General features: G+C 32.8%; 1 protein-coding gene across 1 annotated transcript in view; it reads left to right on the top strand.

The window, feature by feature from the left end:
• LOC107615152 (zinc finger CCCH domain-containing protein 65-like) overlaps nucleotides 13,884-14,208 on the top strand; it is an 8,576-nt gene continuing 8,251 nt past the window's right edge. Inside the window, exon 1 of the mRNA XM_021111761.1 lies at nucleotides 13,884-14,029. Coding sequence (XP_020967420.1) covers nucleotides 13,884-14,029 — 146 coding nt within the window. The remainder of the gene's footprint in view (nucleotides 14,030-14,208) is intronic.

Below are 14,208 nucleotides of genomic sequence, written 5' to 3'. Positions count from 1 at the left end.
ATTACTTTTTTCATAATTATTAATTTTAATTAAATTTTATATATATCATTATTAAAATTTAATTTTTAAATATAATTATAGTTCAATAAAATATAAAAATAATTAAATATAAATCTAACTTTTATATAAATACCAAATAACATTCACAACAAGCAATAAACAAGAATAGTGTTCATCACTCTTCTTAGTTACTGACTTGTCTATCATGCTACGTGAAATGTTGGCTCGTGGCACGCCACATGTTATAGGAGATGTAATTAGTTTGAAAATACAAATTTGAGATCATCATTTTGGTCCTAAAGTCTTAAAATAAGTCAAATTAGTGTCATCATTTTGGTCCTAAAGTCTTAAAACATATACGAGGACAAATCTCTTTTATTTTCATAAAAAATCATAAATTTTCAACATTTCTTAACCATGATAATTTCAATTCAATTTATTACAGCTATCTAAACAATTTTTTATATAGAATAATAATGTATGTCGTTAATATTATTTTTATTATTTCACCAATTGTGGATATAAATAAAAACCATTCACAAAAGTAGTGTTATCAGAACTGAATCGAACCGTTCGGTCGGACCGAAAACACAATAAATCAGTGACAGAGCCGGTCCAGATGAGCTTGCTGACCGAATAGGAAGCGAACCAAAAAGATCCAATTTGTCCGATTTGACCAAAATCGGTGAATTAGGAGGTTTCATTTAATCCGAACTGGTTCGAACTTTTTTTTTTCTTCACTTGAAATGACATCGTTTCGATTAAAATAAAAAAAAAAACTAAACTGAGCGGAAAGTAAGAAACCCTAGCTCAAGCCTCCATCCCCTTTCCCTGTTTCCCAAACCCATTCCCCTTTGGCCATGAGAGAGACAACTTGAGAGCTGAGAGTCTGAGACAGAATGTGAGAGAGTGAGAGAGACCCGTTCAGCCAGCGCCACCTCACTCGGCTCACCGTGCTCGCAGTCTCGTAACCGCACCACCCACTACAGCCAGCGCCACCTCCATCAAAGATTCGAACATCGTCGGCTCCTGTGTGTCCGTGGCCTCCTATGTGTCAGTCGCCACAGCCTACTGCTACTGCTCGTCGCCTCCTGCTATTGCTACTGCTCGTCACCTCCGGTCTCCCTCTTCTCTGTCGGCGATGCATCAGCCAGAGCCAGGTAAGTATTTTTATTTTATTTAAGTTATTCAGTATTTCAAATTTTCAATAATTTAGTATTTTAGATAGAATTAATTGATTAATGATGTTGATTATATATGTCGATTTCTGTTAGAATTTAGATTGTTGATTGTTCAGTTTTTTCTAACATACTGTTGTTATATATGTTGATTATCTATGTTGATTTCTGTTTGATTTCTCTTGATTGTTGATTTATGTTTGATTTTTGTTCAGTTTGTTGATTATCTATTGTTGTTAGATTGTTTATTGTTGATTATCTGTTATATATGTTGGTTGTTGTTGTTGTATATTATTCTTAGTAGTTAGTGGATTGTTGTTGTATATTATTCCTGGAGATTAGTCATTTAGTCCCGGTTGATTAGGAATTTAGGATGGCTTCATCAAATACACGATCAGAAAACTTTCCAGGAACAAGGATCAACTCCTGATGCAACAATTGGAACCCAAAAAAATTGCAATAAAGAAAAAAATTATACTTGTCAGAACCAAATCGGTGATTGAACCAGTCAGGTTATTGGGTCACTGGTTCAACCGATGGATTACTGGTTCAATTGGTTAACCCGGTCCCACATAAGTAAAACACATAAAATAGCTAAAAGCTTAAAAATTAACATTTAAAAAACATATCTCCAATTACATTTTAATAAACATTAAGTCTCAAATCCTAAAAATAAGTTATACGAAAATAAACATAAAATTTGTTAGTACTATTATATAAACAACTCAATTTAACACAATAAAAATAACAATTCATGGATTATATCCAAGGAGTAACTTCAAAGTTTGGATATCTTTCTTTATCTAACAAATCTGGAGCTACATCCTAATTGGTTTCATCTGATTTGCATTTTTCACAGAATTATTATTAGCTTCATCATCATCTCGATCATCTTCCAGATTCAATTGATCTAGCATTTTAATAATGTTTCACAAATCATAATCAATAATAAGGCAAAACATTTGGTTAAAGAATTACAAAATCATCCCTAACAAAAACATACCCAAATCATCTAAAGCTGATTGAAGAGACATATTTACAAGATCATTCCGTAAAGCATCAACTTCTTCAGGAGTTAAAAATGGTGGTGAATCTTCCATTATTCATTCTGAATTATCCTCAAATGCATCAAGACAAATAGGATCATAACTTTTCTTTCTCATTCGGTTCCTATATTACCAATTAACTTGATTATTCTTAATATGACTAAAAATTTAAAATAATGCCTTCAAGAAAGAATAATAAAAAGTACCTTTGTTGTAGCCTTAAGTTGTAATGAACATAAACAAGATCATTAAGCTTTTGATGCTCCAACCGATTCCTTTTCTTTGAGTGAATGTGTTAAAAAATACTTCAGTTACGTTCACAACCTGAAGAACTACAAGTTTGACTCAAAACACGAATCACTAACTTTTGCAAGTTTGGTGCTCCACATCCGTAAGATTCCCACCGTTGATCTTAACATAAAAAAGAAATACTATATCACAATCATAAAAATCAAATCATAAACATATTACAATCATAAAAGACTAATTTTATTAAAAAATTTACCAGGCATCACGGTGCTTCGCTCACGTATTGCAGACTGTCTTCTAAAGTCTCCATCAGCATTCTTAAAGATTCTCATCTCACTTGTCAATTTAGAATTCAAATCTGCATCACCGTAAGCATATCTCTCAATGACATCTAGTAGGCCAGAAGTTGTTTACTTGTGCTTTTCAAATTCTCCAGCATTAAATCGAAAAGCTGGATTTAACCAATAACTAGCAGCATGAAGGTTTTTTCGAAGTTGTGAATCCCAGCGTGTACCTAAAATCTTCAAATAAGGATCAACAACCCTCTTTCTTTTTTGAAACCTCTTCACCATCTCTTTCCTAGCCTTATAAATAGCTTGATAAAGGAAACACATTGCAGCTCTATCTTCACTATCCACAATACGCAATACACGAACAAGTGGCTCAGTAAGCTTAACAATATCAGTGCATTGATTCCAAAATTTAGAATCTAAGACTTGATCCACAAACTTTTTAGCTTTGGCTTCTTTACAGTAAGCTGAGCTTGTCTATTCTCTAGATGTCACCATAGCTCTCAATGAATCCTTTTGAGCCAAAATACTTTGCAAAACAATGAAATTAGTAGCAAACCGAGTTAGAGCTGGATGAAGTATTTCTCGTCCGCCTATGAACTTTCTCATCAAGTACAAAGGATGGCAATGATTATAGATATACTTCATAATCATTAAAGCTTGTGACACAATTTCACTCACTTCCTCTAACTTCCCAATATCCTACAACATCAGATTAACACAATGTGCTGCACAAGGAGACCAATACAATTTAGGAAACTCCGATTCCAACAACCTTCCTGTAGCAACGTAATTTGCAGCATTATCCGTCGCTACATGTATAACATTCTCAAGACCAACAAATAACACAACATCCCTAAGCAACTTAAACAAAGCTTCAGCAGTTTTCGAGACATGAGAAGTATCAACTGACTTTAGAAAAATAGTTCCTTTAGGGCAATAAACCAAGAAATTAATTAAAGTATGCCTACAACGATCAGTCCATCCATCGGCCATGATAGTACATCCAGTTTGTTTCCAAATCTCACGATAATCTTCAATCATCTTCTTTACATCCCCAACCAATTTACTCAGCAAATATCCACGAACTCTTCCATAATTTGGCCATTTATACCATGCACCCATGTTTGCAATAGCATCGATCATCGGCTGATAATAAGTTGAATTAAGTCAATTAACCGCATTAAATGGCACAGAGGCATCCGTCATCCATCTTGCAATAACAATATCACACTTCTCCACAATTTCTTTGCTTTGGAGAACACTTTTGATAGTTGATTGAGTTCCAGGTGTTGCTGCCGATGGAAAAAAAAGATTGAAATCCCTTGAGTTGTTTTCCTTTTCTAGAGCTAGGTGTTGGAAACCTTGATTTTTGTTGCTGTCACATCTCATTACGTTCAATCTCATCAAATTCCCTTTCAACTTCATCACAAGCATTATAACTTTCTACATATTCTTCTTGAGTTTTTCTTTTCTTAGTTCGAAGATCTTTAATGTTTTGATTAAATTGGTGTCTCACCACAGCTGGCACTGATGAGCGGATATTTTATACGCTTTTTGGGGTTAATTTCATATAGTTTTTAGTATGTTTTAGTTAGTTTTTAGTTTATTTTCATTAGTTTCTAGGCAAAATTCATATTTCTGGACTTTACTATGAGTTTGTGTATTTTTCTATAATTTCAGGTACTTTCTGGCTGAAATTGAGGGAGCTGAGCAAAAATCTGATTCAGGCTGAAAAAGGACTGCTGATGCTGTTGGATCCTGACCTCTCTGCACTCGGAATGGAAATTCTGGAGCTACAGGAGTCCAATTGACGCGCTTCCAATTGCATTGGAAAGTAGACATCCAGGGCTTTCCAGAAATATATAATAGTCTATACTTTTCTCAAAGATAGATGACGTAAACTGGCGTTCAACGCCAGTTCCATGTTGCAGTCTGGCGTCCAGCGCCAGAAACACGTTACAAGTTGGAGTTCAACGCCAGAAACAGGTTACAGCCTAGCGTTGAACACCCAAAACAGCCCAGGCACGTGAAAAGCTTTAGTCCCAGTCCCAGCATACACCAAGTAGGCCCCAGAAGTGGATTTCTGCACTATCTATCATAGTCTACTCATTTTTTGTAAACCTAGGTTACTAGTTTAGTATTTAAACAACTTTTAGAGATTTATTTTGCATCTCATGACATTTTAGATCTGAACTTTGTAATCTCTGACGGCATGAGTCTCTAAACTCCATTGTTGGGGGTGAGGAGCTCTGCTGTATTTCGATGAATTAATGCAATTATTTCTATTTTTTATTCAAACACGCTTGTTCCTATCTAAGATGTTCATTCGTGCTTCATTATGATGAATGTGATGATCCGTGACACTCATCACCATTCTCAATCTATGAACGTGTGCCTGACAACCACTTCTGTTCTACATTAGATTGAATGAGTATCTCTTAGATTCCTTAATCAGAATCTCCGTGGTATAAGCTAGAATCCACTGGCAGCATCCTTGAGAATCCGAAAAGTCTAAACCTTGTCTGTGGTATTCTGAGTAGGATTCTGGGATTGGATGACTGTGACGAGCTTCAAACTCGCGAATGCTGGGCGTAGTGACAGACGCAAAAGGATAGTAAATCCTATTCCGGTATGATCGAGAACCTACAGATGATTAGCCATGCGGTGACAGCGCACTTGGACCATTTTCACTGAGAGGAAGGATGGTAGCCATTGACAACGGTGATCCACCAATACACAGCTTGTCATAGGAGGGACGTGCGTGCGTGAAGAAGAAGACAGGGAGAAAGCAGAGATTCAAAAGACAAAGCATCTCCAAAACTCTAACATATTCTCTATTACTGCATAACAAGTAACCTTTAATTCATGCTCTCTTGTTCATTTGCAAGTCAATTGATAACCACAAATTAATATCCTGACTAAGAGTTGCAAGATAACCATAGCTTGCTTCAAATCAACAATCTCCGTGGGATCGACCCTTACTCACGTAAGGTATTACTTGGACGACCCAGTGCACTTGCTGGTTAGTTGTGCGGAATTACATAGTGTGAAGTAATTTTCGTGCATCAGGCACCTTTTGACATGCGTCAATATCTCTGCCTTTTCCAGCCAAATGATGCTTAACCCTGTTAATTCCTCCACCCCTAAAAAGCTTTTCGTAATAAATACATAACAGAATAATTTTTCCTTTATCCATAACTTGTTTATAATGGCCCCACATAGGATCAGTTTTTTCTCTGTTACTATTTTTTTGGGTTCCAATTATTGCATCAGGAGTTGATCATTGTTCCTGGGAAGTTGGTGTTTCTGATGGTATATTAGATGAAACCATCCTAAATTCCTAATCAACCGGGACTAAATGACTAATCTCCAGGAATAATATACAACAACAATCCACTAACTACTAGCAATAATATACAACAACAACCAACATATATAACAGATAATCAACAATCAACAATTTAACAACAATAGATAATCAACAAACTAAACAGAAATCAAACATAAATCAATAATCAAGAGAAATCAAACAGAAATCAACATAGATAATCAACATATATAACAAGAATATGTTACAAAAAATTGAACAATCAATAATCTAAATTCTAATAGAAATCAACATACATAATCAACATCATTAATCAATTAATTCTAACTAAAATACTAAATTATTGAAAATTTGAAATATTGAATAATTTTAAAAAAATAAAAATACATACTTGGCTCTGGCTGATGCACAACCGACAGAGAAGAGGGAGACCAGAGGTGACGAGCAGTAGCAATAGTAGGAGACGACGAGCAGTAGTAGTAGGCTGTGGTGATGGACACACAGGAGGCGGCGGACACACAGGAGCCGACGACGTTTGAATATTCGATGGAGGTGGCGCTGGCTGTGATGGGTGGTGCGGTTGCGAGACTGTCAGCACGGTGAGCTGGGTGTGGTGACGTTAGCTGAACGGGTCTCTCTCACTCTCTCACACTTTCTGTCTCAGACTCTCAGCTCTCAAGTGGTCTTTCTCATGGGCAAAAAGGAATGGGTTTAGAAAACAGGGAAAGCGGATGGAGGCTCGAGCTAGGGTTTCTTACTTTCAACTCAATTTAGTTTTTTTTTAAAATTTTAATCGAAACGACGTCGTTTCAAGTGAAGAAAAAAAAAGAGTTCGAACCAGTTTGGGTTAAATGAAATCCACCGATTCACCGGTTTTGGTCAAACTCGGCCAGTTCAAACTGGGTCTTCCCAGTTCACTTCCTTATCCGGTCAACAAGTTCACCTCGACTGGCTCTGTCACCGGTTCACCGGGTTTCTAGTCCGACCTGGCGGTTCGGTCTGATTCTAATAACACTGAGAAAAACTGATCCTGCATTGGGCCATTGTAAACAAGTTGTGGATAAAGAAAAAACTGTTCTGTTATGTATTTATTGCGAGAAGCGTATTAGGGGTGGAGGAATTAATAGTGTTAAGCATTATTTGGCTGGAAAAGACAGAGATATTGAGGCATGTCAAAAGGTGCCAGCTGTGGTGAGACACCAATTTAATCAAAATATTGAAGATCTTCGAACCAAGAAAAGGAAAACTCAAGAAGAATATGCAGAAAGTTATAATGTTTGTAATGAAGTTGAAAGGGAATTCGATGAGATTGAACGTAATGAGATGCGACAACAACAAAAATGAAAACTTCCAGCACCTAGCTCTAGAAAAGAAAAACAACTTAAGGGATTACAATCTTTTTTTCCATCGGCAGTAACACCTGGAGCTCAACCAACTATCAAAAGTGTTCTCCAAAGCAAAGAAATTGTGGAGAAGTGTGATATTTCTATTGCAAGATGGATGATAGATGCCTCTGTACCATTTAATGCAGTTAATTTAGCTTATTATCAGCCGATGATCGATGCTATTGCAAACATGGGTGCAGGGTATAAAGGGCCAAATTATGGAAGAGTTCGTGAATATTTGCTGAGTAAATTGGTTGAAGATGTAAAGAAGATGATTGGAGATTATCGTGAGATTTGGAAACAAACTGGATGTACTATCATGGCCGATGGATGGACTGATCGTTGTAGGCATACTTTAATTAATTTCTTGGTTTATTGCCCTAAAGGAACTATTTTTCTAAAGTCAGTTGATGCTTCTCATGTCTCGAAAACTGCTGAAGCTTTGTTTAAGTTACTAGATGTCATTGAGAGATATACTTACGATGATGCAGATTTGAATTCTAAATTGACAAGTGAGATGAGAATCTTTAAGAATGCTGATGGAGACTTTGGAAGATAGTCTGCAATACGTGAGCGAAGCACAGTGATGCCTGGTAAATTTTTTATTAAAATTAGTCTTTTATGATTATGATATGTTTATAATTTGATTTTTATGATTGTGATATAGTATTTTCTTTTTATGTTAAGATCAATGGTGGGAATCTTATGGATGTGGAGCACCAAACTTGCAAAAGTTAGCGATTTGTGTTTTGAGTCAAATTTGTAGTTCTTCAAGTTGTGAGCGTAACTAAAGCATTTTTGAATACATTCATTCAAAGAAAAGGAATCGGTTAGAGCATCAAAAGCTTAATGATCTTGTTTATGTTCATTACAACTTAAGGCTACAACAAAGGTACTTTTTATTATTCTTTCTTGAAGGCATTATTTTAAATGTTTAGTCATAATAAGAATAATCAAGTTAATTGGTAATATAGGAACCGAATGAGAAAGAAAAGTTATGATCCTATTTGTCTTGATGCATTTGAGGATCATTCGGAATGGATAATGGAAGATTCACCACCATTTTTAACTCCTGAAAAAGTTGATGCTTTATGGAATTATCTTGCAAATATGTCTCTTCAATCAGCTTTAGATAATTTGGGTATATTTTTGTTAGGGATGATTTTGTGATGCTTTAACCAAATATTTTGCCTTATTATTGATTATGATTTGTGAAACATTATTAAAATGCTAGATCAATTGAATTCAGAAGATGATCGAGATGATGATGAAGCTAATAATAATTCTGTGGAAAATACAAATCAGAATGAAACCAATCAGGATGTAGCTCCAGATTTGTCAGATAAAGAAAGATATCCAAACTTTGAAGTTACTCATTGGATATAATCCATGAATTGTTATTTTCATTGTGTTAAATTGAGTTGTTTATGTAATAGTACTAACAAAATTTATGTTTATTTTCGTATTACTTATTTTTAGGATTTGAGACTTAATGTTTATTAAAATGTTATTGGAGACATATTTTTTCAAATGTTAATTTTTAAGCTTTTAGCTATTTTATATGTTTTACTTATGTGAGATCGGATTAACTGGTTGAACCAGTGACTTATCGGTTGAACTAGTGAAGTAGTCTGACCGGTTCGATCACCGATTCGATTCTAACAACTATGCATAAAAGTGATGATCAATGATGATTATATTATAACAAAGTATCTTTAGTTTTCCTCATTCAAAGTCGCCTTAGATTATTTTAACATTTCAAATTTTAATTATTATTTTCGAGATGAACAATGTTTTTATTTAAATGCTTTTATCACAGGATTATTAATTATAGAATTGAAAGAAATTTAATTTCAATGGATCCTACGAATAAATATAATAGTTATGTTAAAATTTTATCGAATAAAGTATCGTTTTTGTCCTCAACGTTTGGAGTAAGTTCTGTTTGTATTCCTAACGTTTAAATCGTTCTATTTGTATCCTTAATGTTTGTAAAAGTAATTCAATGTTATCCTGCCATTAATTATACTAACAAATCAGATTGTATTTTTCAAATATTCTCACTTAAATGTATTCATCTTAATTAGATCTCACTTGAATGTGTTCGATTTTAATATTGTACCCACTATTTGTGTTCATGTTCAATTATATCCCTAAAAAAGTGAATTATGTAAATGTTGTAGGAATTAGTTTCAATTTTTGATGAGTTATTATCTAGAGTGGATCATCGAGACATATGTATTCTAACTTCAATAGGAGATTTTTAGAACTCCAACTAAAGTTTATGATGTGTAATTGATAGCAGGATAATATTGAATTATTTTTACAAACGTTAGAGATATAAATAAGACAACTTAAATGTTAGGAATATAAATAGTCACAAAAAAAAAATGTTAGGAATATAAATAGAACTATCCCAAACATTAAAAATAAAAATGATACTTTTCTATTTAAAATTTTTTCTCTTTGAATTATAAAAGTATAATCAGTTTTAGAAAAAAATAATATAGTACTTGTCTTAGAAATTTAGCCTTTTAAAATAATTAAAGATTATCCCGAATATGAAGGAGTGAAAATGGCTCATCCTGTCTCAATCCTACCGAGTGTCAAATATTCAAATTTCATGTTGGAATGCTTGGCAATTCACTGAAATAAATTGTTTGAAGAACATATTTATTCAAATACAACTTTCCAAATGTCAATACCGAAATGTAATTTTTCATATTACTATAGAAAGCACTATTGGCAGTAGCGATTTAAAGGAGCACGTCTATTGGCAGCCGCAGTTTACTTGGAAGATAGCTTTGAACAGAAACTGCTATAGGCACAACCGTTTCTATGGAAGGAGGCCTGGGCATAAACCGTTACAGGTAGTAGCGGTTTATGTGTAATGCAGCGTGAACGTAAAGCTTAGTTTGGTAAAGCTTTTTCAAGAGGTGCTTATGCTTTTAAAAAGCACAAGCACCTCATTTTACGTTTGGTAAATTAAAAAGCCCAAGTGCTTGTGCTTGTTGCTTTTAAAAGTTATGGGTGCTTTTGAAAGTACCTAAGCGGGAGCTTTTCAAAGCTGGCTTGTGCTTACCAAATTTTATTTATTTTTTCGCACATATTTCCCGCTATTATATTGCCATTGAAATCCTCGTATATTTCTAACTTCTCATCCTAACCTTCACAAATTCTAACACAGTCTTCATATATTTTTTATTTTTCAACCTAATATTCACAAATTTCAACACAAATATATTTCTATCACATATTAGGTATGAGTTTCTATCTATTTATATTATTTTTTGTGCGTTATTTTTGTATTTTTTCAGTAGATCTATCATGTTTGTTTGTTTTGTTCTGTTCTTTGAAACATGAAGAGGTTGACTTGGTTTATGAAAACCAATCATAAAATTTCTCTTGCATGAACATTAGTCAAAATTATAATAACATGTATATACATATGTAAATATAGATATATAATCATAAGAGTAGTTTATTTGAGATATATGTCCCATTTTTTGTGATCTGTAAAGGTGAGCCAATATATATAGGTGGGTAATAGACGTACCCCCTAACATTGAATTACATACAAATTTTATTATTGACTAATGATAACTCTATTTATATTAGTACAGAGAGTAAATCAAGTAAATATTTAAACTATTAGTCTCTAAAATTTGAGTTAGTATCAAAATAAAGTTTCAATTGATTCAATTAGAACTTCAAAATTTCATTCATGAATCATATTATCAATTTATTGTTTCTCGTAGTTTTTTTTCAAGTAATGTTAATTAATTTATCCTATTATTGTTTTGTTTTTTAATATATTTGGTTTCTGTGTTATTATTGGCCTACTAGAATAGAATAATATTGTATGTTTATTAGTCTTATTAATTGATAATAATACTTTATGAAGTTTATTATTGTATAACACATAACAAGTATTTAGGTATACTTGACTTAAAAATTCATGATTCACTTTGTTTTCAATCTTTCAATTTTTGTTTGAACTTATGGAATAATTTTTGTTATCATATGATAAGTTTTGATGGATACAACAATGAATTTGATCACATTTGAAGAGAAAAATGATGGAAAAGAAATTACACAATGGAACAAAAATTTAGTAGATATCTTTCGTACTTTTTGTGTGAAAAATATTAAAGCTGGTAGCAAATCGGGCACACATTTTGATACCAAAGGTTGGAAACAATTGATAGCTGAATTCACAGAAGCTACGGAAAAAGAATATAATAGAAAACAATTGAGAAACAAATGGGATCAGTTAAAAGTAGATTGGAAAAATTGGAAGCAATTGAAAGAGAACGAGACTGGACTTGGATGGGATTGTACTAAAAAATAATTGACGCAAGTGAAGAGTGGTGGGCTAAAAAATTAGCGGTTAGTATTCTTAAGCTTAGTTTGGTAAGTATAGTAGCATACATATTGATATATATAATTAATACTAAGTATCAATATTTTATGTAGGTTATTCCAAAGGCTAAAAAATTTAGAAAAGAAGGAATTCATCCAGATTTTGATGCAACATTGGATAGGATGTTTCTAAAAACAACTGCAACAGGAGAAGATGCTTGGACTCCATCTTTCAGAATAGTTTCTTCTTCAATTAAGAAAGATACACAACCTGAAGATAGTGAGATTCTGATATAGAGCCTGAGTCTAGTGTTATAAACATTAAAAGAAAAAGGAAAAATTTTACTAATGCTAATACTAACAAGAAAGCAAAAAAAGTTGGAGGTGCTCAGAAATTGTCACACCAAATTGATAGACTTTGTGAAGTTGTGGAACGTAGGAGCTCCAATAAAAATGATACTTTGGGACCTAGTATAATTCAAGCAATAGAAGAATTGGATGCTATACCAGATATAGATCCACTTGGACAAATTTATATGTTTGCAACTCGACTCTTCCTGGATAAAGATAAAAGAGAGTTGTTCGTTGCCTTAAAGCATAAAGAAGTCAAACTTGCGTGGTTAATGAATGAAAAGAATAACCAAGAGGAGAATGAGACAATTTGTTTACAAAGCTTTTTTAAGATTTTTTTTACATTCATTTTATGGACAATGAGTTGTATCTGCTGTTTACATTCATTTGTTTTGATCTTTTTTATTGCAAATAAAAATTACAGTACTTTTATTTCTTGATATATTATTCTACTTTTTTTAATCATTGTGTTCTTTTTTTTAATATAATTATTATGATGAAGAGAAAGAAGAAGAATTTGATCGAGTTTTAACTTCCACAGCATGTTTGGTCTTACAATATTATGATAAGTATATCTATAAAAGACCGTGCATGATTTCTACACAAACAAGAAGTAAATGGCTTAAAGAGATATTAGAAGGGAATAATAGTCGTTGTTGCAGCATGTTTAGGATGAAAAAAGATGTTTTCAAAAGACTATGCTATATTTTGGAAACAAACTATGGTTTATGTACCTCAAGGAGAATAAGTGCTCTAGAAATGCTAGCAATGTTTCTATTTGTACTAGGAGGTAGAAACTCAAATAAGTCAACTAAGGAGCGGTTTCAACATTCTGGTGAAACAATAAGTCGAAAATTTGAAGTGCTACAAGCTGTGTGCAAAATGGCCATAGACATCATACAACCAAAGGATCGTGATTTTAAAGAAGTGCCTACAAAATTAAGAAATGATGATAGATATTGGCCTCACTTTAAGGTAATTTATATATTATTTATTTTGAAAAATATTATAAATAATTACAAAAAAAATTTATTATCTTTCATTGCATGTGTTGGTATTAGATTTGCCTTATAGTATTTGCAAAATTGATGCTCTAATCATGTTAATCATAGGATGCAATTGGTGCTATAGATGGAACTCATGTGCCAGTGATTGTGTCTACTGAAGACCAAATTCGATTTATCGGTAGAAAGGAAATTCTAACCCAAAATGTTATGATTGCATGTAATTTTGATATGGAATTTATTTTTGCTTTGGCCGGTTGGGAAGGAACAGCTCATGACACAAGAGTACTTTTATATGCAATTGGTACATTTGAGTTGAACTTTCCAAAACCTCCACCAGGTAATACTTGATTATCTTTAAGATTAAATTATATACTACATATATAGATTTAATTTCTTATCATGTTTTCTTTCATTTAATAATATACAGGTAAATACTATTTAGTAGATGCAAGCTATCCAGAAAAGATAGGTTATCTAGGACCATACAAAGGAGCAATATATCATTTGCCAGAATTTTGTCGTGTTAATGGACCTTCTGAATACTACGAAATATATAACTATGCTCATTCTTCACTTAGAAGTGTGATAGAACGTACATTTGGAGTTTGAAAAAAGAGATGGAAAATTTTACGAGATATGCCTAGTTTTAGCTATAAAAAACAAATTCAAATTGTTATTGCAACAATGGCGCTGCATAACTACATTAGACGTTATTCTACAAGTGATCGTAAGTTTAAAAAATATGACCAGATGGACGTTGAGCTTGAAGAAGAAAAAGGATATGGCGATGAAGATGAAGCTGAAAATGGAGTTGAAAAAGTTGGAGATGAGTTTCTTGAAATTATGGAGATGATTCGAAATAATATAGCATCAAGTTTGATTGGTGGAAAAAATTAGGTTATAGTGATTTAGGTAATTTAGTATTTTTAATGATGATGTTTAGGATAAAATAAATTTTATGATATTTATATAAAATTTTAAAGTTAAAAAATAAAAGAGTTTATTTATA

Source organism: Arachis ipaensis, chromosome B09 (genome assembly GCF_000816755.2).
Source record: "Arachis ipaensis cultivar K30076 chromosome B09, Araip1.1, whole genome shotgun sequence".
In the NCBI taxonomy this organism is placed as follows: domain Eukaryota; kingdom Viridiplantae; phylum Streptophyta; class Magnoliopsida; order Fabales; family Fabaceae; genus Arachis; species Arachis ipaensis.
The sequence above is the reverse complement of the archived record's forward strand: the minus strand, read 5'-3'. Positions and strand labels throughout refer to the sequence as shown.